This window comes from Channa argus, chromosome 23 (assembly GCF_033026475.1).
Source record: "Channa argus isolate prfri chromosome 23, Channa argus male v1.0, whole genome shotgun sequence".
NCBI classification, from domain to species: Eukaryota; Metazoa; Chordata; class Actinopteri; order Anabantiformes; family Channidae; genus Channa; species Channa argus.
Genome location: NC_090219.1, coordinates 7,845,740 through 7,872,082, shown reverse-complemented (window position 1 = coordinate 7,872,082; position 26,343 = coordinate 7,845,740). Strand labels below are relative to the sequence as shown.

The 26,343-nt window shown below is 40.1% G+C and overlaps 1 protein-coding gene across 2 annotated transcripts in view; it reads left to right on the top strand.

Annotated features, from left to right (window-relative positions):
- ptgfrnb (prostaglandin F2 receptor inhibitor b) overlaps positions 1-26,343 on the top strand; it is a 57,235-nt gene that overhangs the window by 10,560 nt on the left and 20,332 nt on the right. For both annotated transcript variants that reach the window (XM_067493161.1, XM_067493162.1), the window contains exons 4-11: positions 2,339-2,743; positions 5,991-6,422; positions 14,811-14,957; positions 15,072-15,226; positions 15,786-15,906; positions 16,963-17,182; positions 17,291-17,478; positions 21,969-22,076. In XM_067493161.1, coding sequence (XP_067349262.1) covers positions 2,339-2,743; positions 5,991-6,422; positions 14,811-14,957; positions 15,072-15,226; positions 15,786-15,906; positions 16,963-17,182; positions 17,291-17,478; positions 21,969-22,076 — 1,776 coding nt within the window. The remainder of the gene's footprint in view (positions 1-2,338; positions 2,744-5,990; positions 6,423-14,810; positions 14,958-15,071; positions 15,227-15,785; positions 15,907-16,962; positions 17,183-17,290; positions 17,479-21,968; positions 22,077-26,343) is intronic.

The following is a 26,343-nucleotide window of genomic DNA, read 5'->3' as shown; positions in this document are numbered from 1 at the left end:
GTTGGGAAACTGACATTTTTCATCCCACTTGAGTCACCAGGGCTGTGTAGGCAACTGTAGTGCTAAAACTAAAATAACTTGCGATGCCAAATGGAAATAGTAATTAGTTTACAGTTGGTATTATTACAACATTCTCACGGAAAATTTTCCTTCACAGTATTATAACTCATAATGTCCCTTCAACATGGTTTGTATCTCCCTGGAAGCTTCTCTTCTCTGCAGTATGTGTGTGTCTGTGTGTTTGTGGATAAAAAACAGTGGTGTGCCAATTGGTCAATTTTTTTTATGGCGGCTTAAAAAATTTATTGACTCTATTAAAATCCTGAACAGGTCCTGCCACACCTTTTATATATGGCTTCAGGTTTCTTTCTCAGTTCCCACTTTTTCAATCCTTTAGACAGAACTTTTTTTATATATATATATATATATATATATATATATATATATATATATATATATATATATATATATATATATATATATATATATATATATATATATATATATATATATATATATATATATATATATATATATATATATATATATATATATATATATATATATATATATATATATATATATATATATATATATATGCAAGGTTGTGGTAATTTCTGATGGAAGTAAACTTAAAAATCACCCCCAGTTCAGAAATAAGAAATGGCATCTAAGGGTTAAATGACAAAATGCTACTGGATATGGATAAAGTGCTGGATGAAGCAGGGATTAAGATTGTGTTCTTCTCATTTCAGGTCAAATGTGACCTGGCAGCTCACATGTTCATGCCCTTTTGTGAAACCCTATTGAAGTTTATTACACATAGTAGGGCGGCTGTAGCTCTGTTGGCATTGACCACAGGGTCAGTGATTTGATCCCCAGTCCCTCCTGGGTACATGTCAAAGTGTCCTTGGCCAAGACACTGAACCCCAAGTTGCTCCCTGTGGGTCAGATGAGCACTTTGCATGGCAGCCACCCCCATCGGTGTGTGAATGGTTGAATGACGAGCAACATTGTAAAGCGCTTTGAATTCAGTAATGTCCCTGCCCGTCTTTGGAAACATCAGTTAGTCCACATAAAGACACTAATATCCATTATTTGTAAGATTAAAGCTGAGATGAGTAGTTGTTTCTTTCTGAACAATTAAAAATCGGTCTTTCCCGCAGGACGTGAATGTGGCGTGAATGTAATTCCCATAATGGAAAGCAACATACTTGCATACAACATACTCCTTTCTAGCCATCTGCCACTTCTTGGATTAGTCTGGAACATGACTAGAACTGGTATCCAAAGGGGAAAAAAAATCTTCGCCATTTCGTCTTTCGGGATGAGATTATTACTCTAAAATGTTAGATTTAGCATTCATCATAGTGCATGTAGATAAACCTTGCTTTTAGTCATGATTTAAATTTCTAGTGACTTTTTGTGTTTCATATGATGCTGATAAACTGTGCGTAATTTGTTCTTCGCAGTCACTTCAGGACTGAACACTTAGTATATTATTATTAACCCCCCATGTCTTCTCTGCATGCAAAGCAAAATCATCTATCTTTTTCTTTTCTTTTCTTTTCTATTCTTTTTAACTTTCACAATAGTGGAAAAACAGCAGTTAAACTTATGTTTATTGTTGTTGTTGTTGATGATGATGCATTTGAGTCATGCTCCCAGCAGGATCTACAATAGTAATCAGTTCCTCTACTTTTTGTCTTACCCAGTGACTCACAAGCATGCCTTATGTGTCATAGCAAGAAAAACAAGCAAAGCAGTGGTGAAAGCCGTTCTGTTAAGACCTGCTCAGGATCTCCAACACGTCATTTAAAATCAACCTGGAACCTTTTCATTGTCAGGACAAAACTAGCCCAGAGTGAAAAGACTGGAGGTAAATGTGTTGGTGTGAGAGGGAAAGCCAGTTTACGGTTTGTTACCTGAGCAGCTGAGTCATTAACCTTTATGAACACTCCTCTGGGTGTGTTTCACACACACACACACACACACACTCACTCACTCACATGTTTAGAGCTTTATCTGGAGCTGCTTGTTTGTTCATTTAGCTCTCCTGCAGCCAGCGACCTTGACAAGAGCACTACACTGTGCTTGAGACATGGTGTTGACTTACATGAACTGTTTTTAATCAGACATGCCTCTTAGGCACATTCATTTCCTATATTTACACAACGTTTTCCCCTGTTGAACATCAAAGTGCTGAAGGGTTGCGGGGTGGAGAAGGTGCAGCACAGGAAGATGTGTGTGCGTGTGTGTTGCAGCTTCTTGTATTGATCTTGTAGTGATATTAGTGATACATATTCCTGCCTTTTTTTTTTGTCTCTTTTTACACCAGTCATCCCCAACACCCTCACAGTCACCCCCCAGATACTGCCCGCAGAAGTCTTAGAGGGAAATGACATCACGCTCTCCTGCAGTGTCACCCGGAATCTCACCTTCCCCACCTACCTGTCGATCACCTGGTTGGTGACGAGCGGGGCAACGTCTGAGGAAATCTTGACGTTTGGACCTCATGGAGATGTGTCTACAGGGGCGAAGTTTGCCCGGCGCTACACCGACGGTAGCGTCAGATTGGTCCCCGGGAAGAACGGATTGTTTGAACTGGTGATATCCAGAGTTATGACGTCGGATGCCGGGACGTACAAATGTAGTGGAGCAGAATGGACACATGAAAAAGACAGCTGGACAAAAATCGTGGAGAGTACAAAAGAGATGGGAACTGTCAAGGTTCCTTCTGCAGGTAAGAAATGATTAAATAAATGCATGCATGATTAAAGGCACAACGTTTCATTCTCACATATCAGTTGGGGCCTAATATATACACAACTACATATTGTAGTTAGAATACAGTGAGTCCTCATGGCTACTGCTGTACAAGGCTAAATCAAGCTCACATACAAATAAGTGTTAGTTTCACCATATTGCGGGCATGAATTCACTCCGAATTTGATCTCACCTATCATAGTTTCACACACACAGTTGCAAAACCACAGTCATAACTTTAAGACGTTTATTTGCAGTTCATTGAAGTAAAAGCTGGGTCGCTGCAGAGTTTACCCACAGAGGCAGGTGTGGGTGAGGGGGTGGCACTTTATCAGATTTCTTTTCATCACTTGACATCTTTTGAAACTTTCACTTTTGAAAATGGAATGATGTATGTTACACGCTCCAAGAGAATGATTAAAGGCCGGAAGAGCTGGAAGGTAACTCGCAGCTCTCTGATTTGAAAAAAACAATTTGCACAAATCAATTACATGATTAGAAAAAAAAGCTTCTTAGAATTGGCGATGGCAGCCACTACAGATGAGTATTCAATCTAATTCTGACGAAATAGATTCTTGTATGCACTATTTCTACTTCCTACGTATAAAGTCACGTTCCACCCTAACCCACAGGTGAACTGCACGATTCAGAGATGGCTGCTTGGGCTTAGGTTAGTGTAAGGAGACACAAGCAGCAGGTAACACAATCTCACCAGATTCCAGTCCAATCAGAATCCCTTTTCTCTTTATTTGTCTGGATATTGTCCCCTGGCTATTCATTTTGACTGCCAGGGGGTCAACTGACATTGGAAGGAGCAGCACTAGTAGTAATTATAGCTGAAGTTGTAATGGGGGTTAGAGTTGTAGTTGTGGACAAGTTCCCTATAGATAGAAGTCGTGATTCTTGATTTTAAAAAAAAAAAAAAGAGGAGAGTGTGTTTGCATGTGTTTGCACTTTTCTGCAAACAAAGTGATGTTTGGGATAAAAAAGGATTACAAGATAGACGGGGACGTGGGAGAGTTCTCCCTCTGTTGTGAGGCTGTCTTTATTTTATTGGCATCTTGTCTTCTGTAAGACTTTTTTTCTTCTCGCTTTCCTTACTCTGTCCTGGGAGGCTCGTGACCCTCACTGTCTGTCTTTAGAGAGGCCCCTTTACACACACAGTCTCACTCTCACTCTCTCATTCATTGTGGTTGCCGTGGTCACCATATCTTATATCGGTTTCAGTTGCCATAGCCTCTTAAGAGCTAGAAGCTGCCCAGTGATTTGTAATGAAACCACAGAGAAGACACACACACACACACACACACACAAACAAACAAAGGGGTCTCGGTCCATTGTGTCCCAGTCAGTTCATATTGACTTACAGACTTGAGCAAAGAGGGTGAGAAATGTCAAACAGAGTGGACTTTTGTCTCTTTTGTCCTGTGTCAGAGACCATAGAGCGCAGCCCTCTTCCCCACATACTGCTGCCGTTTTGGTTGTTACTGGAGACTAGATCCACACCCTCAACCCCACTGTAGATTTCAAGATTCACAGAAGAGACTGACTGCTTTTTTTAATTTGCTTACTTCCCTTTTGAAAAGATTGGATAGTTCTTTAACATTCCTACTGAAAGAAAGCTTTGGCAAACACTTTAAATCTGACATTCACAGACAACTATTTACATAGTCTTTTAAGAGTGTTTAATGTGTGGTTTTCTGTCTCTGTTAGTATTTCTGCAGTATTATTTTTTTTTCCTTCTCCATGTCAGATTATCAGGTGATTTATTGTTTGCTCTATAATCCAAGACTTTAAGGACAGGTGATATATGAGAGTTTCCTAGAGCACTAGGGACGTCTTTAAATGGCGTGTTTGGGCTCACTAGCAGTTAAGAATATTAATGTCTTTGAATGTTAACAAAAGCAGAAAACATTCACTTTGAAGATGGTGGGGCTATCAAATGTCAGGCATTTTAGCTTGAAAAGGAAATGGCAAAATAATTTTAGATACATTTTTGTTGGATGTTGTAATGTACACATGGATGCAAACAAGTAATCACAAGTGGTGTGCAAGCTATACAGTAGGTGGCTTTAGAAAGTAATACCGCATACTTTATAGTGATTTAGATTTCATTTTAAATTGATTAGAATTTTGCCAGTCTACATCCAATATCTACTACTACTACTCTCCTTTCGGCTTATCCCGTGAGTTCGGGGTCGCCACAGCAGATCATTGTCCGCATGTTGATTTGGCACAGTTTTTACGCCGGATGCCCTTCCTGACACAACCCTCCCCAATTTCTACCGGGCTTGGACCGGCACTGCATCGCTGGGGAGGGGGAATGGGCTGTTAAGGGTTCAGGGTCTTGCCCAGGCACACTTTGACATATAGCCAGGGCCGGGGATCGAACCACTCACCCTGTGGTCCTTAAGCAACTGCCTTTACCAACTGAGCTATAGCCGCCCCAGTCTACATCCAATATCCTATTATAATAAATGTTTGCAAATTTATTACAAATAAAACTACATTATCTCATTTAACGTATTGATATCTATAATTCTGTAGTTTGTAGAAGCTCCTTTTGCAGTATCTACAACTTTGAACTTCTTGTAAATCTCTACAAGCTTCTCACACCTGGATATGGGCAGTTGATCACATTCATCTTGACAGATCCTCTAAAGCTCCATCAGTTTGGATGCAAAGAGTCTGAACTGTCATGTCATATCCTCTGTAGGGTTTAAGTCTGGGCTTTGACTGGATAAAGATAGTCAGACACTTTTCTTAAAGCCACACACATTGTCTTGCTTTAGGATATTGTGCTGAAAAGTGAAGCATCACCTCAGTCTCAGTTCTTGTGCAGTCCTGAGCAGGTTTTCTTCAGCGAACTCTCTGTATCTGGCCCCCCATCGCATGATCCTGCCACCGCAAACCTTCACTGTGGGATTGTATTAGTAGGTGATAAGCTGTGGCTGGAGTTCACCAGAAATAGTCCTCAGGGTTGTGCTCAAAGCTTTTAAATGTGACCTCACGAGACCAGAAAAATGTTTTGCTCATGCAATAGGGTTCAGAATCTCTCTGCAGTATGTACAGAGCTCCCGTGTTAGTTTGATACATTTTGCTGTCTGTTGAATATTCATCGATTGCACACCTGTCCTGTTTGTTAAACCTTTTATTTTGTCTATGTAGTGTGTTTTCTGTACACATGAAACATGATGAACTGATTTTATCTTTTTCCTCTCAAGGCCAGTCCCTCAGTGTGAATGCTTCATCCTCCTCATCACCCTCCTCCACCTCTCTGCTGCTGTCCCCCGGCAACACGCTGACACTCGTCTGCTCCATCAGCATCGACAACCTGCCGGCCCTCGCCCTGGAAGTGACCTGGCTGGCGAACGACCGAGAGATCATCACCATGGAGCGCAATGGGGTGGTGGTGATCTCAAACACATCCTCCACTGTAGCACAGGGGAGGCGAGGAGAGGCCAGCATGGAGCGAACGGCAGCCGGGGTGTACAGACTCGGGGTGACAGGAGTGAGCGGTGAGGACGGAGGAGAGTACGTGTGCCGTGTCCGCGCCTTCATCGACAAAGGAGGAAAAAGCGCAGGTGGAGGAGGAAGGTGGCACATGGCAGCTGAGAAGAAGTCCAGCCCTGTGGTGGTCAAAGTGGCCCAGATCAGTGAGTAAAACACACGCTTGTTTTTACATTGGTTCTGAGGAAATATTGAGTACTTGTAGTGTTTGTAGTTTCTTGACATCAGAGTGGTTGGTCATTCTTACCAACATTTATCAAAGGCTTTGCTGTGTTTGGGAACACTTCTCATGTCCACCAAAGTGTAGCATTGAGTCACAAAATGTGAACAAAGTATTACTGAAGTGCAGAAAGTGTCATGTTCTTTTATGATTTTAATAGTTGTGCATGTGCAACAGTGCTGCAGTGTCACACATGAGTCTAGAGCCTCAAGGGGAAGCTCTTAAATCCTCTAGTCAGCCTGTCGACTGTTGCTGCAGGGACGATTGATTAGTCATGCCTGTGTGCGTGTGTGTGTGCGAAATGCTCTGATCCTGCCTCTGAAGACCAGTTGTGTCAAACACAGTCGACACAGCAATCAATTACTGGCAGGGGGGTGGTCTTTCTGTCTGACTTACTTTTTTTAAAATTCCCATCTCTGTTTTGAATTTGCCATTTTCTCAGGTGAACCTGAATGCGGCTTGCAAAGTGCTGTGTTGGGTGTTTTTTAAATCAAAAATTTGATCAAATCAGATGCTTTTTTTTCTTCATTCTCGATTTTATTGTTGGGCTTGAATTGGGCTTTTAAAGCTTGCTAAACTCTGGTGAAATTCAGGAGACTTAATAAAAAGCCCAAAACCAACAATGAAGTGATTCTGCTAGTTCTGTCTGTAGCTGAAGCCCGATGTGTCTTCCTTGTCTGTGCTGTTGATCCATTGTTGTTAAAAAGCTTTAAGAAAAACCAATAGCTGTGCAGCAATGGATTTTTTTAAAACCACAGCAGGCCACTGTACTTCATTTTGAGTCAGTCCAATATACCAGAGCCCAGTTTATTAATCTGCCATTTTAAAAAATCTCAATCTAAAGGGACTATTTGATGAATGTCTCCTAAAAGCTATGGTGCTCAGCTCTATTAAGAAATATAACTTTAAAATATGTTTTCTTTGACCTGCTTTTAAAGTTTGATGTTTTTATTAATTCTAGTAAATTCCCATTAAGAAAGCTTTGGTAGTGTCATGGCCTGTTAGACAATGCCAGTCTAGGATAAGTGGTGTAGCTCTTAACGGCAGAATCGGATGAAAAACTAAAACTTGAAGAACTTCAACTGTTCTACAGATGTTTTGAGAGTATAATGGCTCACAGTGTTAATGCACTAAGTCATGTATTAATACATGAACTATCTGGTTTATACTACAATGACTACACAATGTCTGATACCATCCAAACACAAACACATTTTTTTTTCTCATTTTATTTGGACTTTACTGTAAAGTAAGGAGTAAGTAGACTCAGACGCAAACAATAAATCAAAATAACTTCCAGGAAAAAATGCAGTGAATTACATTTGTTTATGTTGGATTTTACTGTAATATTGTTCAGTCACATTATGGCCGTTAAGTGATCCACTTAAATTTAGATTTATTTATAGTTTAATGTGTCTCGAAGGAATAGTTTGAAACTTAAGAAATAGTGTTTTTTTAGCAGTAAGAAAGATGGTGGTGAGAGAGATTGGGGGGACGGGCAGATTGAAGCAGCGCTCTGACTGATCTGAAAGCCAGCAGCTGTTGTGCCATAGCATTTGGATGTCTGACAAACTCCCACTGCCCATGTCTTAGTAAAAGAAATGGACTTTAATCAATAAATATACTTGTTACATAACCACTTTTAGCTCACAGAACTATAATTAATGCTTTGTGGAGATCCCGGATTTACTTGCTAGAAATGTACTGTCACAAGCTCAGGTGCAGTTTGATTTAATGGAGGTGAGAATTATTTATTTTTTAAAAAATCCACTGTTTTAGATAAGCCACAGTGTTTTTAGAGAGAATAAAAAATGTTTATGCAGTTCAGTTTGCTTTGAAGCTTCTTGGCCATAATTCTGTCAGTTCAGTAAAAAATGTTTAATTTCCTGTATGGAATTTGGAATGGATGGGTGCCACACATTTAAGGATTTACTGGACATCCAACTAACCTGCTGTCTCTTGTGTATGTGTGTATTAATACCTCAGGTAAAAAGATTTTAAACACATTGTGTTTTTTGTAACAATGACCATTTTCACATGAAATGCCAATTTCTTACAGTAACAGTATTTTTGTTTTAAAGCTGCTGTATTGTTTTTACATTTCACCATATCCACTACTCTTCCCACATGATGTGCACAAAAAAAAAAAAACCTGTGAAACTGGATTTGTATCATCTTGTGAAATCCACACTAATAAAATTAAAGACACACCCATTCAGTGACATGGAAACTCTACCGATTTAAATAAAAAACACAAACAGTAACAGAGGGGGTGAAGTAGTTCAGTTCAGTTTAATGTTGAAGAGTCTTATTTCTAATCCCATAGTCAAATCTGCTTTATTGCACAATGTTTTTTTGCCTGGTGTTTCTGTTTGTTGCTAACCTTTTGGGAACCCTTACACATGATACTACCACATGTTTTCTATAGTTGCGAATCAAATTAGTATACCACAGTAATAACCATTAAAAATTGTTTTTAAAAGTGAAGTGAGACAGTATCAGTGGTCTTTCGGAGTCGGCTGCTTGCACAACATCTTGAGTGTTATCAGGAGTCTTTAGGTGATAAAATGGCCATCTCTTGTAGATACACAGAATTGCTGAAGCCTTGAAGACCCATGTTGCATTTATAAATATCAAGTTGGTACAAACACACACATACATACACAAATGAGTAAGTCAGCACAAGGGCACGGCTACAATATCGAGGAAATCTTTGCTTTGCTCAGTTGTTTACATGAGGGATAGTGTGTGTGTGTGTGAACCTGCTGGGTACTTTACAAATGTGTAAAAGTGAAAGGCGGGATTGTTTGGGACTTTCTCCAGAGAATAAATGTGACACATACTGTACATACAAACTTCAAATGCTGTCTTTTTCTGTGCCTGTCCCACATACAGCGGGTATGAGGCTGTTCTCGCTGGTAGAACTCCTACGTTTTGGCCTGAGGGTAAAAATTCTTTCATACCCTGCCTGCTGAAACACACACACATGCACACACACATACACACACCCTGAGAACTACATTTCTAATTAACTATAGCTTATATGGTTCATCCCTACTCCTCTAAAGTATTGGCTTAAAAGTGTGTTTGTGTGTGTGTGTGTTTTGTCAACCAGTCAATTCTTGTTCTATTGATATGCATCCTTGCGGGTTGCCCCCTCATCCCACAATGCTTTGCACAGCCTTCCAGGGTGCACAACAAAGGTTAGAGAAGTTGTTTAGTAGTTTCCCACTGTAGCAGTGCGCATATGCACACACGCGCGCACACACACTTCATCTCACCCTTGGCTACACTTTGCCTGTGTACATGTTGTTATGTCAGCTGGAATTTTTGTCAGTAGAGCCACTTTGCAGAAAAGGGGGAATGCATGTACTTCATGTAAACTCCTTTGTCTTATATTTTGCAACTTTATTATTATGAATATGTAGGTAGGACTAAACTGTATTTTGTTTGTTACCAAAATTTGTCTTAAAGTACATTTATATACATAAAAAATCAGGTCACAAAACAAACACTGAAGCCAGCAGAGAAATTGCACAACTAGGCTAATTGCAGAGAGTCGAGCCGGATTGTCCAAACATTGTTACAGTTAAAACTGAAGTGAATGTTCCCAGACTGCAAAAAATAACCAGAAAGATCAGAGTTCAACGAGCAAGTCAGCCTGTAAACCTTGATGAATGTTTGAACATCCAAATTGGGTCATTCTTTTACGGATTTAGCCCTGTTTGTTTAGTTTTTTTTCCCCTCACAAATACCTTGCTGCCTGATCCGACTGGTTGTACCATCTGACTTTTTTGCTCTGTCTGATCGTGTGTCTGATATACTAAGATCTTTAATGCGCTTGAATTCTTATGGTGATTCTTTTTGTAGTGATACACATCCACTTATATAATCAGTGTCAAACTCATGTTGCACTGTAGATTATAAAGGAAGACAAATCGAGATAATGGCAAACACGTTTTGCCAAGTGAGTGTGTTTGTGTAAATAGGTCCAAAACACGGTAGACAAGTGGATGCCTGTTGCCTATATTTTCACCAATGAACCTGCAGTTTCAATCAGCCACTATATATACTGTATATATGAGGCAAAGGCATTTGGCACCGGCCCCAAAGGGAGGAGCGTCTCAATGTGTCCCCCGTCCCCTATCAAGATCTCAACATCTCCATTTCTGTCACAGTTATGTGACCTGAAGCCTTGAAGTGCTTTATCACACACCAGAACAGAAAACGAACAGTTGAAATGAGTGTCTCTGCCGACTGTCCTCATGCTTCACACACAATGTGGAATTGAGTGGTTATGAGTGGATCTCTGTGCAGTTCAGCTGCTTCTCCATGCTGAGAGGAGACAGTGGAAGTCACAGCGGCACTGGCTTTGGAAGTGTTCCAGCTTGACTGAAAGCAGACCCCAAGACCTCGATGCAGGGACACCATGGAGGGGACTGTGCCCCAGCTGACCTGTGGGGCCCAAGTGGAGCAAGACGGAATTAATGGAGCAGACGACATGAAGAAGTGTGTTCTAGTTCTCGTCCTATATAACCACGGCTTCATAGTATTGATGCTGTAATCAGTATTTTTGTACTCTCATCAGGTGACTCGTGTGAACATAAAAAAAAAAAAAAAATCTATGTAGCTCCCTTAAGCATTTTGAGCTTTTGTGCCTTTTTTAGGTCAATGTTTTGGTTTTTCACTCCACAGCCTCTGCTCCCAACAACCTTGTAGGAGCAGCAAACAGCTGTTTCGAGTAAAAATGCATTGATAAAGATACTGTACACTACATGGCCAGTAGTAAACAGTGCACACAAGAATTTAACTGGTTAGCGAAGCATTTAGCATTTGTCAGAGGAGAAACGCACATTAACTGTGTGTTTTTTTTTTTAATTTTTTTCCCCTCCCATTACAATAAACATGTCGACAAAATGATCCGCTGTGGCGATCCTGAACTTACAAGATAAGACAAAAGGGGGGGAGGAAACAGTTGCTTCCTGCTGCTTTTCGGCAGTTTCCCAAACTCAGAGAAAAACTATGCTTTATTGAAATTTAAGCAGCTAAATTAAGGAGGTTGTGCATAGCCACAGGCTTCCTGATGCTCCAGTCTGTTGTTATGATGTTTAGCCTCTTTACTGTTCAGTGTCTGTCCTTCCTGTTGAAGAGCTTCCACCTTTCACTAAACGAGCATAGTCTGTGTGGAGCAAATGTTAGAAAGAATTTTCACCTGGAGCATTTATTATTTTGCCATATATATATTATATAAATAAAATGTAGGTCTTTTTGTCTTAAAAAAAGTGAGTAGTAGCAGATTGCAGTAATCTGACTACAAACAGTAGTGTGCTTACGTGATGTTTTAATGTAAAAAAAAAAAAAAGTTCAGTGTGTGTCAGCCCGTACTTCCCCCTCACCCTGCGAGCCTGACAGAGTGTTGACAGGAAGAAGGAACAGTTTGAGTGGCTTATTCATGGATGGTTTTCCTATCGCACACACGCACACTGCGCACACACGCCTGCACACTTCACTGACACCAGCACGTCTCAAATGCCCTAAATTGTTTTGGCAGAATACAACATTCCTCAACTCCTGGAAACCCCTGACTCTCCCCAGGTTGGAAGTGTAGGTTCTTGCCCAGCTCAGTGACCTCGACACTGCAGAGATTTGTATGCTCTCTTCTGCTTGTTTAAAAATCCATTATAACTGCAAAGAGCCCACCTGTAAATGAGTCGAATCTGATAACAGACTGACCCGAAAAATTCCACTGACGTCTCGACTTCACGCCTTCTGAGCTCTGAGCAAACATTGCACTTTATGGGCGGAGAGTCACAGTATGAGGATGTTACAACCCTTTTTTTATTTATTTATTTTTTTAACAAAACACATTGTTGCTATGGAAGAGTTGTCCAATAGTAAAGTGGTAAGCAGGACCATGTGAGAACATGTTTCACAATTTGCTAAAATTTTACAGACTATACACTGTACTAAATGTGAGATTAATCAGCAGTGAACATAAGTCATTTGCAGTAGTTTCATAATCTCTGTTAAACATTAGATGCATTTGCTAATGATACATTCTGTAAGTAGCAGGAAAAATGGAAAATCAGATAACATTTGAAGCATAGCAGTCAGTGGTAAATGAATGTGTCACCATCACACTCACACAAAGTCTCTAAGAGCAGCTGTTTAAAATGAACACATGCAGTGCTATGCAGATGAAAGCAGATGTTGTGGTATTGACACCGACCTATTTTTCACTCTGTCTCCCCGAGCCCCATGCTAATAGAGCCTTCTCCATTTTTAAATTTCTTTATATTTTATTTTTTTACACAATTCTGCTAAGCTCCACAGAGTGCATCCTGTCAGAAAATAATGTAGCTAAATGAATGACCCACAGGGCATCTCCTAGATAGTACAGTATGTGGGTTTAACCAGTAAAAGGATAATTGACTTGGCAGGTTTTCAGACCTTCAGTTAAGTCGTATTGTCATACTGTCTCCTGCATTCAAAAAATATAGACGTCAAAGCCTAAGAGTGAAAGCAAAATAACTAATATCAATGAGAGTAAAAAACATCTGCTATGTTTGAATGATATAGTGTTTGTTACACGGGTAGAAAGACACCAAACCATCATTATAATCCCAGTAAAACGTTACATGACGCTCAAGCTCCAACATTACCCATAATGATAAATGTATGATCTATTAATGGGTCCAGACCAATAAAATTTGACCACAGTCCTCCTGTCATTTGATCAAAATCTGATTTTGGATAAGATTTTGAATCCGCTGAATTAAGAAATCACATTGAGGAGTCAATTGTCTGTTATTTTGACGTGAGATAGGACATGCAAGTCCCAACAGATAAATAATTCAAACAATTATCAGCTTTTAGTCATTTCCAGTGTACTGTTGTACAGTATCAGAGATGCTGAAGTGGTGACGGCTGGTTGTGATGCTCCACTAAATAAGGCAACATTTCAGTGTAAGGGAGAGAGAGAGAGAGAGATACGGGCACGTGGCTAATTTACAGGGAAGCTTCACACATTCTCGTTTATCATAGTGCACATTTATGTGTGTGTGTTTCACAACAGATGGTGACAGTGCATGAGTCAGTGTGCGTGTGTGTGTGTGACGTCCAACTGACATCACACAAACCCCTTCCTTTGCCAAACATGCACACACTTGTATCTACAGTGTGGTGTTTTTACTTTATTCCTGTGTGTGTGTGTGTGTGTGTGGTGTTTGATAGTATACATTGGTATGCCTACGCAGTCTGGTTTATGTCAGTGACTGCTTTTATATACATTTAATGTGTGTGTGTGATATGTCACAGTTGGGCAGGTGGAAAAACGTGTGTGTTTCCTGCTCAGTGACGCGTTAAGGTGCAATCTGGATGTCTGACTAAGAGAACCTGCTTCGACACCCACAGTCCACACACTCAGACTATTAACACTGATGCACACCTCATCTCACACAGTTAAGTTTTCATTTCAGATCTATTTTTGTTGTCTGGCAAGATCACCTGGCTCTATTTAAGGTCCAAACCACAGGGGATTCAGGGGAAACAGGATTCGCTGTGCATTTGTTGGCGTTACTGGGCTTTCGAAATTGGTTTCGGAATTGGTTGAATGAATATAAAAAGCACTATACTGTACATTAACATTATAAATCTATGTCCCAATAAATATGGGTTTATCCACATTTGTTTGCTGGCACAAATATTGGAGTTCTAAGAAAATGTTTTCCAGCCTGAATTACATCTTGGAAGTTGATGTTAATGTTATTTATAACATTGTAAAATTGGATAAAGAATAAATCCCATCTTCGTTGTGCTCTGCAGTACAATGTCCTGTCATTCAGCAGCAAATTGTTGTGGGTTGGGCATTTAGTATATTATTTAGGTCTTTTATGTTTTGTGGAGTTATTTGTACTGACAAATGAGTCAGGGTGTCACATTCAGCCATGGTGGGAGCAGCTTGCTTGTTCCACCTCAGCTTCACCCCTTTAGCCATAACTGGGAATGTCACAGCCGGTCTATTCCTGAAGGTGCACAAGTGATGATAAACTCAGTATCAAGCTTTCCTGTACCTGCAGTTGCAGTAGCTTGCAGGAACTCATTGCCTCTACTGATTATAGCCTGGCTGTCATATCAACATCATCCTGCTTGATCACAGATGTCTAGAAGGCTTGCACAAGCAAACATAAATTAAGCTAAAACATTGCAACTACCTGTAAAACACAGATGAATTATAGGCAAAAGTACTGCTGAATACATCTAAATGTCTGAACTATTGAGTATATTTTTTTTTTTTTAAATTATACTCTCCCAGAGCCGAACTTCACGCTGACACTTGAACCCGTCAGGAACCCACAGATGACAGGTGAACCCACAGAGCTGGCATGTCACGTGACCAACATTATTCATTTACCCCTGGGAGGCCGACTGGGTGTCACCTGGGAACACACCCCTCTTCCTGGTACTTACAGCGGAACCTCATTCAAAATCTATGTTAAACTCCTTTAATAATTTAAAGGATAAAACTTATTACAGACTCTGTGATTTCAATCTGTCCAATCACTTGCAATTGTAGGGAATGATCCCCAGGCCTCACAAACCATTGGCTCTCTGGATGGCAGCGGCAACCTGTTGCCGGGAGCAATGTATGCTGACCGGCTGAAGAGCAGTGTCATGTCTCTGAGCAGAGTCCAGCCCAACACGTTCAGACTGCAAATACTTGGCACACAGGTAGAAAAGCTGAGTTGGGAAAATAATGTTTACTTTCCGTTTTTATAGCCATTATGTTGGTTTTATAGACAGAAGAAAGATGTCCTGGATAATCTGGAAAGTTCTTTTTCGTTTGTTTTTATTGTATCAAAGAAAATGACCTTCTTTGGAAGATACAGTATATGATACTGTAGTTCTTTAAAACTGCTAAAATCAACCTTTTTCACAAGAATTAATACATTTAATGTGCATAACCTGAAAAGTGTTATGAAGAACTGTGGCTCAGCTGTGCAGCCCCCATCAGCTTTAAAGTCTGTTTGTGAAACCAATAAATCAGCTCAAAGGTGGAAGCTGTACAGTTGGAGTTACATTTATACAAAACAAAACCAGGCAAATGATTAGTGATGTTTCGTCCTCGAGTCTATGTTCATAATTGCTAACAAGAAGATGACACATCTGGAGGACAGACCAAACAAAACAAAGATATTTACCACCTTGAGTTAGCACATGAGCTGAAAGACATTGTTTGTGCTTTAACTTCAACTCAAATCATTGATTACTTGTCACTTTTCATTTGTAGGAGATCGACATGGGTCTGTACGTTTGTACTGTGTCTGCGTGGACCCTCGACAGCCAGGGAGACATGGTGAACACCGCTGAGTACAAAAGTCCACCACTGAATGTACGATGGGATGCCAAACGTAAGGAAGCTTTATTTTCCTGAAAAAGTTTTAATCAGCAAAAATAAATCTGTCCTTGGGCGTCAGGCTGTGTCCAGGTTTCTATAGCATTATTGTGTGATAGATGCTAGAAAATGTGTGTCAGAAAAAATGTGGTCACTTTAAATTCCCCCAAAAAGTAAAGTTCAGTGTGAAAGATACTTTAAATCAGTAATGCAGATGGCTTTTAAACTTGTTTAACTTGTATTATTACGTATCTTTATTATGTGCATATGCCAGTGCTACAGCAAATCTCAAACGTGGGCTTAACAGAGTTTAATTTTGCTTCTAAAGAGAAGTATTTTTGCCTTTGACACTTTTACATGTATCGTAACGTACCGGGGACAGGATGCATGTGGAGAATCATGACTAAAACTGTGTGTATGCACAGAGACATGCATTTTGTTCCAGAAAAATCTGGCATTGTTTGATGTCAAACCCAAAGCTTTTCAATCTACAGCAAAAATAAAGGAACTGGATTGTTCCAATACTTTTTGAGGAGAGTGTATATACACAGCTTTATACATCCGGCCCCAGGGCAAATAAAGTGATTCTAATATGCTACTATTGGAAGAAATTCCGAAACCGTGTGATCAAATTCAGGATTAAGAAAACCTCAACCAGCCATACTAACTCAGCTGGTGATTGTATGAATTAACTCAAATGTCTACAAATAATTTTCAGAATCCTCAATGAAACAACTAACTTATTGTCTCAGCCCCTCTCTCTCACTCACTCACTCACACACACACACACACACACACACACACACACACACACACACACACACACACACACTTTCTGTCTATTTCAGTCCTACATGCTGAACTTGGTGCCCTCAATTTAGTTAATTGAGCCATGATGTAACTCCACTGCTCTTCTGTGTGTCTGTGTTTGTGTGTCTGTGTTTGTGTGTGAGTAAGTTCATGGTGTAATGGCTTATCACTTCCCTCGGGGATTTCCGTCCTCACCCGCTCTGGTGGGCTGAATCATGTCCTCCTTACAGTGAATTCATCAATTATCCATTGGACTTTTCAGGCCCATCTCTGAACGTCGTGGCCAAGCGTATCCGTGAAGCCTCGGCTGGCGGAGCAACCTTTGAGATGAGCTGTACAGTGGTCACTCAGAACCTCGGGGATCCGGGTTACTCGGTGCTCATCCAATCGCAGGAAACCCTAAAGAGCAGTGTGAAAACCATCATGACTCTAAGCCCTGACAACGTGGTGCAGCATGGAGGAGCCACAGACCCCAACAGGAGGTACATATCTGGACATAATGAGACATTTACACATAACTTTATAATCATAGTCTGATATATGCTTTTTATTTTGAGGTACCTTTTATTGCATTCTGTCCGTCCACTTAGGGACAACCTGGTTCTGACAAAGTCCGGTCCGGCAGAATTTCGCTTTCGCCTGGCAGGTGTCCAGTTGATTGATAGAGGGGTCTACTGGTGCGACATCACTGCGTGGACCAAACAGCAGCCAGGCCAAACTTGGACTAAAGCCACAAGCTCGGAGTCTAACAAAGTCTGGATCGACTTTCAAGAAAATGGTAGGTCGATGTGCGTCTTCTCATATTCAACGCAATTGTTAGGCAAAAAATACTGAAACATTTTGGGACAGAAGTCAACTAAAAGTCTCAGATGATTACTATAAATAAATAATCAGCATGCTTTAAAATGTTTTTTTATAATAATATGTCAGAAAAGATTTTACTCCGCTGTTCATACTTTTTTTTTTTAAACCTCTTCTTACTTTAAGTGATGAAGTACATTAATTTGTTGGACATGTACTTAATTGGGCCGGCCAAAAACAGACCCCGTACTTTGGCTGATTATCAATCAAAATATCTTTGACATATGAATTTAAAATCAAAATACCATTTAAATATTTCTGATTTAAAGTGAAATGCTGTCACTGGGCTGCTTCTGCTTCTAACTCTTTAGCTTTTTCTCACTCACTCCTTATTGTGCTTGTTTAATGGATGTTCCTGAAAGCAGGCTGTGCACACAGAACTTGACACACAACTGAAGGGTGATAAAATACTTTTTAAGAATGTAGTTTTATGTATATCTATCAGTTATTTTAGTTTCATGGCCATCCGAGCAAAAACTGCCCTTGCGTTTATCCTAAAAAACCAAATGTGTTCTGTACTGTTTAGACAATATACAGTACATACATATCCTCCACTCACACAGTGTTAATGATAATCAAGATATATTCCCCCTTAATGTGCAAAAATAAAGAGGCACACACCTTAAGCCCTTTGACGCCCACCACAGCAACTGGCCTACTTAACTTTCTTTGATCGGACTGGGAAGTGTGAGACAGGAGGAGGAACAGGAGCGTCAAACAGGGGATCGGGAAAATGAGGGAGGCGACACGGAGGAAACCAAAGAGAGGGAGGTGGTGAGGTGGACTAAGGGTGATGAAAAAGTGGGGAGTGAGGAGAAAGTGGCCCCTGATTCAGTGTATGTCAAGCTCCCTCTTTAATGCATCACACATTACTCTTTAATGCATCTTATTCAAGAAATACAAGATGCAGGATTTGAACTTCATCCGAAAGATGGAAAGAAAGTCCAGAAAGTAGAGAAAGATGCAGAAAAACCAAGAGGGTTATCTTCTGTCTTCAACACAGGGTGCAGAAGCCCTTAAGCACTGCTTCCTCTTTCTATCACTTGCCATTTTTCTATCCACCATCATTTTACTCTCCCACTCTCTCCTCCGTCTCTCATGCCCCTCCTCTCTCTCTCTCTCTGGGACACCTTCAAAGTGAAGCCCTTTGGCCAATCAGCCAGCTGCAGAGATCTGCACCACTGCTTTCCTTTTTCTTTCTCTGCTTGTACGTTTGTGTGTGAGTGTCTGTGTGTGTACGTGATCTTTTTAGGTTCTCAAGTGTGTGTATCCAAGTTGAACATCTTGAGTTGACCCCACACAGAGCAGCCAAACACACATACACAAACTCTGACAGAATCCAAGCTTCTAGCTGAGCAGTATTCAATAACCCCTTATACTTGCCTTGGGGGACGGAAGCGCTGTGCTATGTGCGTGTGTGTTACAAGCCGATCCACCAACTGGCAAATCTCCCAAGGTTCCAGCTTTATCTTGATGCACATGATGTGATCATTCTGCCTGTATAGGGATCTTCCGTGAGACCCACCAGCAAGTTTACTAAATATTAATTGTTTGAGTCGTTATTGCAATGGTCTGGCAACATAAGGATGTAGTGAGCACGGGTGGAATATGTTATCTTTTTACTAGAGTAAGACCATTATTAAGATTTACCCGTTGTCATAATTTTAAGTCTATAATTTATCTTCTTTTCCTTTCGGCTGTTCCCTTTCAGGGGTCACCACAGCGAATCATGTGCCTCCATCAAACCCTGTCCTCTCTATCCTCTTCTGTCACACCAACTAACTTCATGTCCTCCCTCACTACATCCATAAATCTCCTCTTTGGTCTTCCTCCAGACCTCCTGCCTGGCAGCTCCAACCTCAGCATCCTTCTACCAAAATATTCAGTTTCTCCTGTGAACATGTCCAAACCACCTCAATCTGGCCTCTCTGACTTTATCTCCAAAACATCTAACATGAGCTGTCCCTCTGATGTCCTCATTCCTGATCCTGTCCATCCTCGTTGAGGTTCTCTTTGGGAGAGACATCTTAAGCTGCTACCTTCAGCTCTGCCTCCTGTCTTTTCTTCAGTCCCATTGTCTCTAAGCCGAACAACATCTCTGGTATCATCACTGTCTTGAACACCTTTCCTTTTATTCTCACTGATCCTCTTTTATCACACAACACACCTGACACTTTTCTCCACCTGTTCCAACCTGCTTGCATTTGCCTCTTCACCTTTTTTCCACACTCTCCGTTGCTCTGAACCATTGACCCTAAGTACTTAAAGTCCTGCACCTTCTTAACCTCTGCTCCCTGTAACCTCACCGTTCCCCTTGGGTCCCCTCATTGACACACATGTGTTCTGTCTTGCTAAGGCTAAGCTTCATTCCTCTGCTTACCACAATACCTCAGCCCCTCTCTCGGCACTCTGACTTATGCTTTTTCTAAATATACCAAGAAACAATGCAACTCCCCATGACCTCCATCAGCATCCTCAAATCTCAATCTGTTGGACTCTTTCTAGGCATGAAACCATATTGCTGCTCACAAATGCTCATCTCTGCCCTTAGCCGAGCTTCCACTACTCTTTCCAATAACTTAATTGTTTGGCTCATCCGCTTTATTCCTCTGTAGTTGCCACAGCTCTGCACATCTCCATTGATCTTAAAAATCTCCACTAGTACACTTATCCTCCAGTCCTCAGCATCCTCTCACTCTCCAAGATCTTGTTAAACAAACTAGTCAGAAACTATACTGCCACCTCTCCTAGACACTTACATACCTCCACAGGTATGTCATCAGGACCAACTGCCTTTCCACTCTTAATCCTCTTCAACGTCCTCCTCACTTCACTCTTAGTAATCTTTGCTACTTCCTGCTACACACCAGTCACCTCTTCTACTCTTCGTTCCCTTTCATCTTCCTTATTCATCGACTCTTCAAAGTTCTCCTTCCATCTTCCCATCGCACTCCTGGCACCTTTCAATAGATTTCCATCCTTATCTTTGATCACCCTAACCTGCTGCACATGCTTTCACAGTTAGCTTTATCCACTGATTGTGCTAAAGTTGTGAGGTCTGCATAGTCTTGTCGTTGTCATCCCAGTCAATGGTTTACATATTCCTGGAGACTTGATGGGCAGATGTTATAATGAATAACTAAACATGAGGCCCACGTTGTCCAAGTCATTTATCTTCAGAGTGGAAAAACCAATGAGTGGTCTGCTGGATATGATATTGTTTGATCATCCTTCACACAAACAATGAATTATGGGAGAAGCAAAATTAAAGGCTGGTTGAAACAACGAGCATTTAAAATGTATATTTTCTACAAGATGATATGCTTACAACAAATGGAGATTAAAGATAAAAATCTAGAGAAGATGTAAATGTAAAAGTTCCTCAAAGTAAATGGTCTCAGAAAAAATATAAAAATATTATTTATTGTGTTTTGTAGTCAAGTTGAAGGACCTTTAGGGATCCTGTTAGACTTACAAACAGACTGATTGGCTCGCACCTCACCAAAGCCCAGACTAATACAACATATCAATTAGTAGTATGCAGCCACGTTGCATGTGTTATAAAGTGTTCTGTTAACACATGACCGTGTGAGCAGCAGGACAAAAACATGTAATGGTATCAGACACAGCTTGACAGTGCAGTATCTACAATAACGTGACTGTAGCTGCTCTCAGGCAACTTTCTGATCGTGACCTACTAAGACTCAAGCTGTTTTACACCTGCATATTTGAAGATCCAGTCAAATCCTGAAACTGATCCAAGGCTCAAAGTGATGCTTGTGCATGATGTAATTCGTTACTAGTTGTCGGTCATTACTCACAGTTAACTTGTTAGGCTCATGCAACTTATTGTTCAGGCTCATTTGACTTCTTTCCTCCTCCAATTTGCAACTTAATGTCCTCTTGCAACACTTAATATGCTAAGATGCCAGAACACAACTGCATTATTAAAGGTCGTCTACAGTACATCTTTTTTCAACATCTGAACTGTTTTATCTGCATTGCTGATGCAATTTTCCATATTTTCTATATACATTATATGTATCAACAAGCATCTAAAAATATATATTTTAATTACACTTGCATTTTTTTCTTGTCAGTCTCTTTACCTACTTTTACAGCTGTTTCCTCCATGTTGATTTCATCATATCACAGAAATATCAAATTCTGACTTTGAAGCCCTATTTACCATCTGAAAACTGAGCTGAACAGTTTTCTCCCTAAGACGCTCAACATCTACTGTCATTCCCCAGGGGCGTGAATTATAGGATATGTAGGTTTAAAAACAGCCCGTGTTTAAACGAATCCTTTTGATCTCTGTTGAGTTTCTCTGATGTTTTCTGTGTCAAATGTTTTATTTTATTTTTTTGAGTAAAGCTCATCTGAGCTGATGTGTTGGTGTTGCAGGCCCATCTTTCTCCATCGCCATCCAATCAGACGACACCAGTGTTTATCCGTCAAAAACCGCCAAGATGAAGTGTTCGCTCAGCGTCTCTGGATCCTCACCAAAAACGGGTATAGCACAAGCAAACCGCTCGCACACTCCTCTCCCACACTTATAAATCAGTCAGTTGCTGTTTTTATGAGCTTTCTGAATCTTTTTTGCGAAATTACACACATTCTCCTTCACACACATTTTACTTAAAACTGCAGTGCATTCTTCACCTGCCAACCTGACGACAGCAGTGATAATAGGGCTGATGTGACTTTTGCATTTCAAATGGATTTTCAGATGAGATTCTCACCCACTTACTCACGTACACTGTGCTGCAAATTCTCACACTTTCTTTTGTGATTGTGTTGCAGCTTATTGTGCTCCATCTTAACCTTTTGCATTCACGTCTGAAATGGCCTTATGATTATCAGATCACGGTTTCTTGGAATCATTAACAGAGATATGAAACAACAGAGATATGAAACCACACTTAAACTGAACCACATTATGCCATTAAATTGGAATTCAGTTTTAGTTGGCATTAAGTGGTGCACTCTGATGATCTGTCAAACACGCTTATTCAGGGTAAATAACTTTAAAAAAAACAGTCATGGCATCAGTTAGCATTTTTGCACTTCTGTTGTTTTTTATTCTGAAATCTGGAGTTTTTGTTCAACTTTCCTGTAACACTAAGCTATATACGGCTCACACATATATAGTTTTATTTTGAAAACAGACTAAGCAATTTCCTAAAGCAGCAGGAGACATTTGTCATTGGATGTTATTTGATGGTGCACAAGGAATTTACTCTCAATTAATAAGTGCCCAACTTTCTGGTAATGAAGAAAGATGTCAACCAGTTTGTCCTATTGAGGTTTTCATTTTGTTGTTTTTGGAAAGAGAAATATGTTTCACTTTCTCAGCAGCAGGACAGTGCATGAGGGATTGATGCAGGCTGACTCAGTCAAAACACCAAGTATTTGAATGTATGAGCAGAGTGAATGACACACAGGTTAAACGTTAGATAACTGACCAATTAGCACACTGGCATCAGGTGACGTGTATCAACAAAGGTGTGGATCTTATGTTGGATTACTTTGGACAGCAGCCAACTTTTTGCTTTGTCATGTTTTTGTACCCCCCCAACAACCACACACACACACACACACACACACACACACACACACACACACACACACACAAACAAAACATGTTTATTTGTTGGGTGTGACAATTGTATTGACACTATTAAGCAGCACCTTTTTCCCCAGTGTTCAAATCAGGCGTCAGTACAATTGTGATACTTGAGTATTAAAGGGTGTATGTGTGTGTGTACTGAAATGGATAAGAGAAAACTTGTGCAATTTACAGGAAAGGTTAAGCAACAGGTAGTTTGTACGTATGTGTGTAACACATTCCTTAGAGATGGATGAAACCAGCTTTCCTGTTAGAGCTTGTTTTTATCATGGGCATTGTGAAATACACTCACACAATATCCCACATTATTACTCACTGTTTAGTCAGTTAATGATCATATTTACTTTGGCTTTGATTTAGCCTTTTATCAGTGAAGTTATTAACTACCCACAGGTCAGTATATAACGGGGGGTGGGTGGGTGTGTGTGTGTGTGTGTGTGTGTGTGAGAGCGAGAGAGACTTTGAGCCACAAGGAGGTTAAAAAAGAGGCTGCACTAAACGTGAATAATGCTGCTATGGAGTTGCTGCAACCTCATCAGGTGAAAATATTCCTTCCTTTTCCAGCTTTGGTTCCAAAGTTAAAAATATGTTCCACATATATGTATGAGTATGTGGATCATTTCCTGGTGCGCGGAAGGTTTCTCTTTGTTTTTTGTGTGATACCTGGGCCGGTCTGACCAAAATGTCTAGATTTTGACTTGAAGTAAAAATCAGATGTTACATTAATTGAACGCCAGACACACAATCCTCACCAGGATAGGAGAGGTGAGGGAACTGTAGAGGCTCTTGTAGATAATTGAATGCAGTGATATAGAGAGAAGTCACTTTTGGCAATTTAATAATGAACTAATTTTGTCATCACCACATGTGTAATAGAACCCAAAGTCAGGTTTATGTTGTCACACTGGAAGATGCCAAATGATTTGGCTGAACAAAACGTTTGAGTGGCTAAGCTTAATGGAAACAAGTGGGCGTGAGAAGCCACATTAGGCCTCACAGATGTTTAATCTGGAACTCGCAAGTTTTACATGCTGTTGTGGTTTCACACATTAAAGCCTCCAGAGGTTCAGACGTGATTAGCGGCATTCTGTTCGTATTCAGGTTTTGCTCATCGCCATATTGTTCGACACTTTGTATTCTAATTCTCACTGGTGACAATATTCTACAGCAATGAAATTTTTTGTTCATGCGATTATATGAATTGAAGTTGATTGGATTAACCAAAAGAACAAGACAAGCATCTGTCGTGTACAGTGAATGGATCATTATCGTAGGCCGTTATGCGCTTATCAAATTTATTTAAGGGTTCAAATGGCTGATACCATTCCAGCCAAACAATAACTTCCAAGCATAATGTGTCTTTTGTACCCTGTGATGTTTCTTGCTTTTATGTGCTATTTCAAAGTGCTGGTACATGCAGACACACATTATTCATTACCGTCACAGTGACTGGGATGTTATGCAGAAATCTGTAAATTGCTGCACACTTGAAATCGGTGCTAGTGAGATGACATCACTATTAGAGATATTTTTCCTCTCTGTTTTGAAACACTGCCAGAGAAACCGTGACAGTTTGGGTCTGTGTGCACATTTTTCATTTCTGCTGTGAATTTATTTTTATTTTTTTAAAAGCGAACCACTCTGTTCCTCCTGGGAAAAAATAAAGCTTTGTTCCTCACTGATTCACACATACAGACTCGTGCTATCTCTGTTTAGCCTCTGAAAAAGGAATCAGGCCTACGGGAAAAGAGAGGACTAAGGTTCATATTGGAGTTTTCAAATAAAGATCAAGGTCCTTCAGTATTGAAATGGGTGTTAAGACAACCACAGTACATTTTAATCACTTATCACAATAATGCAGATTATACCCTCATTGGCTTGATTTAAAGTAGTTTTAATCTATCTGCATGTGTTTCTTTGAATTTTCATTTAGTTGTTAAAATAGATTTGTTTCATATGTAGTTAATTGACAAAGTTTATAAATGAAACATGGGTGGGTATAGTCTTACAGGCAAGCTGCAAAACTGGCAAGAATCCCTGTATGATTCTCAGCAATCTACTGTTAAATAGAGTAAAAGCTCCCGTTGGTCATCAAAACTATTATGTCAGTTTTTTAATGCAATTCCATTCAAAAAACAAAAATAACTTTATCATCTGTCAGTTACCTTAACACTCATATTGTTGCTTTTACATATTTAATTGATAATTGCACGGACAAATTAAAAATGTTTTCAGTAACTTATACAGTATTTTATTGCATTTATGTCACATTTAAAGATGCGCGCTTCACTGATTATTAAATATTAGATTTGTTTTCAAGAGTGTAGATTAAAAGAACCAAATGTTACATGTTAAAAAAATCTCATTTTTGCTCTCATTCTAAAAAATTACTTGAGTTGCTGACTTCTAACTCAAGAGGAGTTGAAAAGCTAAAGTCAATTTTGACATGACCTTAGGTTTTGTACAAACTCCTAGACAGTGTCCTAATGTCCCCATTATAAACTGTGGACAAAGTTTTGATTTTTCAGCTGATACTGATAATTACAACTACTCAGTAAATGGACTATTAATTAATTAATCTCATTAGTGCAAAGGTAAAAAAAACTAATACTACACATTCCAGGACTTAATATTGGATGCCATGGAAATTTAGTAACATTTTTTACATTTGAGTGGCTACTGGAGAATTGTTTCTAAATTGTAACCAGGAACAGGTGATTAACACCTGGTAAGCCAAATCCTGTTTTAAAATAACTGCGTGTCACTGTAACGATACATCCTTCTCTCCTTTTTTGGCTCCTCGACTCCTCATTTTCTCCTCAGTGTCTCCTCCATCCCTCCCTCCTCTCCACTCTCACCAAATTACCCAGCTGTCTTTGCAGGGCCGACAGGCAGCCGTTAATTAGCCAATCTCACGCTCCGTTAGCCGGCCGAGGAGACAGAACAAGGTAGAGAGAGAATAGAGCTTCTGATGGAGAGAGAGAGAGAGAGAGAGAGAGAGCGAAGGTGGGAGTGCATGAGGAAAAGTGTAGGGAGCTAAACAGATTGTTAAAGTGAGCAAGAGTGAAAGAGAGTGAATAGAGGAGGCAGTAAATGGAGGAAGAGTGGCTCGAGAACGGCATGGAAAGTTCCCTAAAGAGAGAGCAGAAA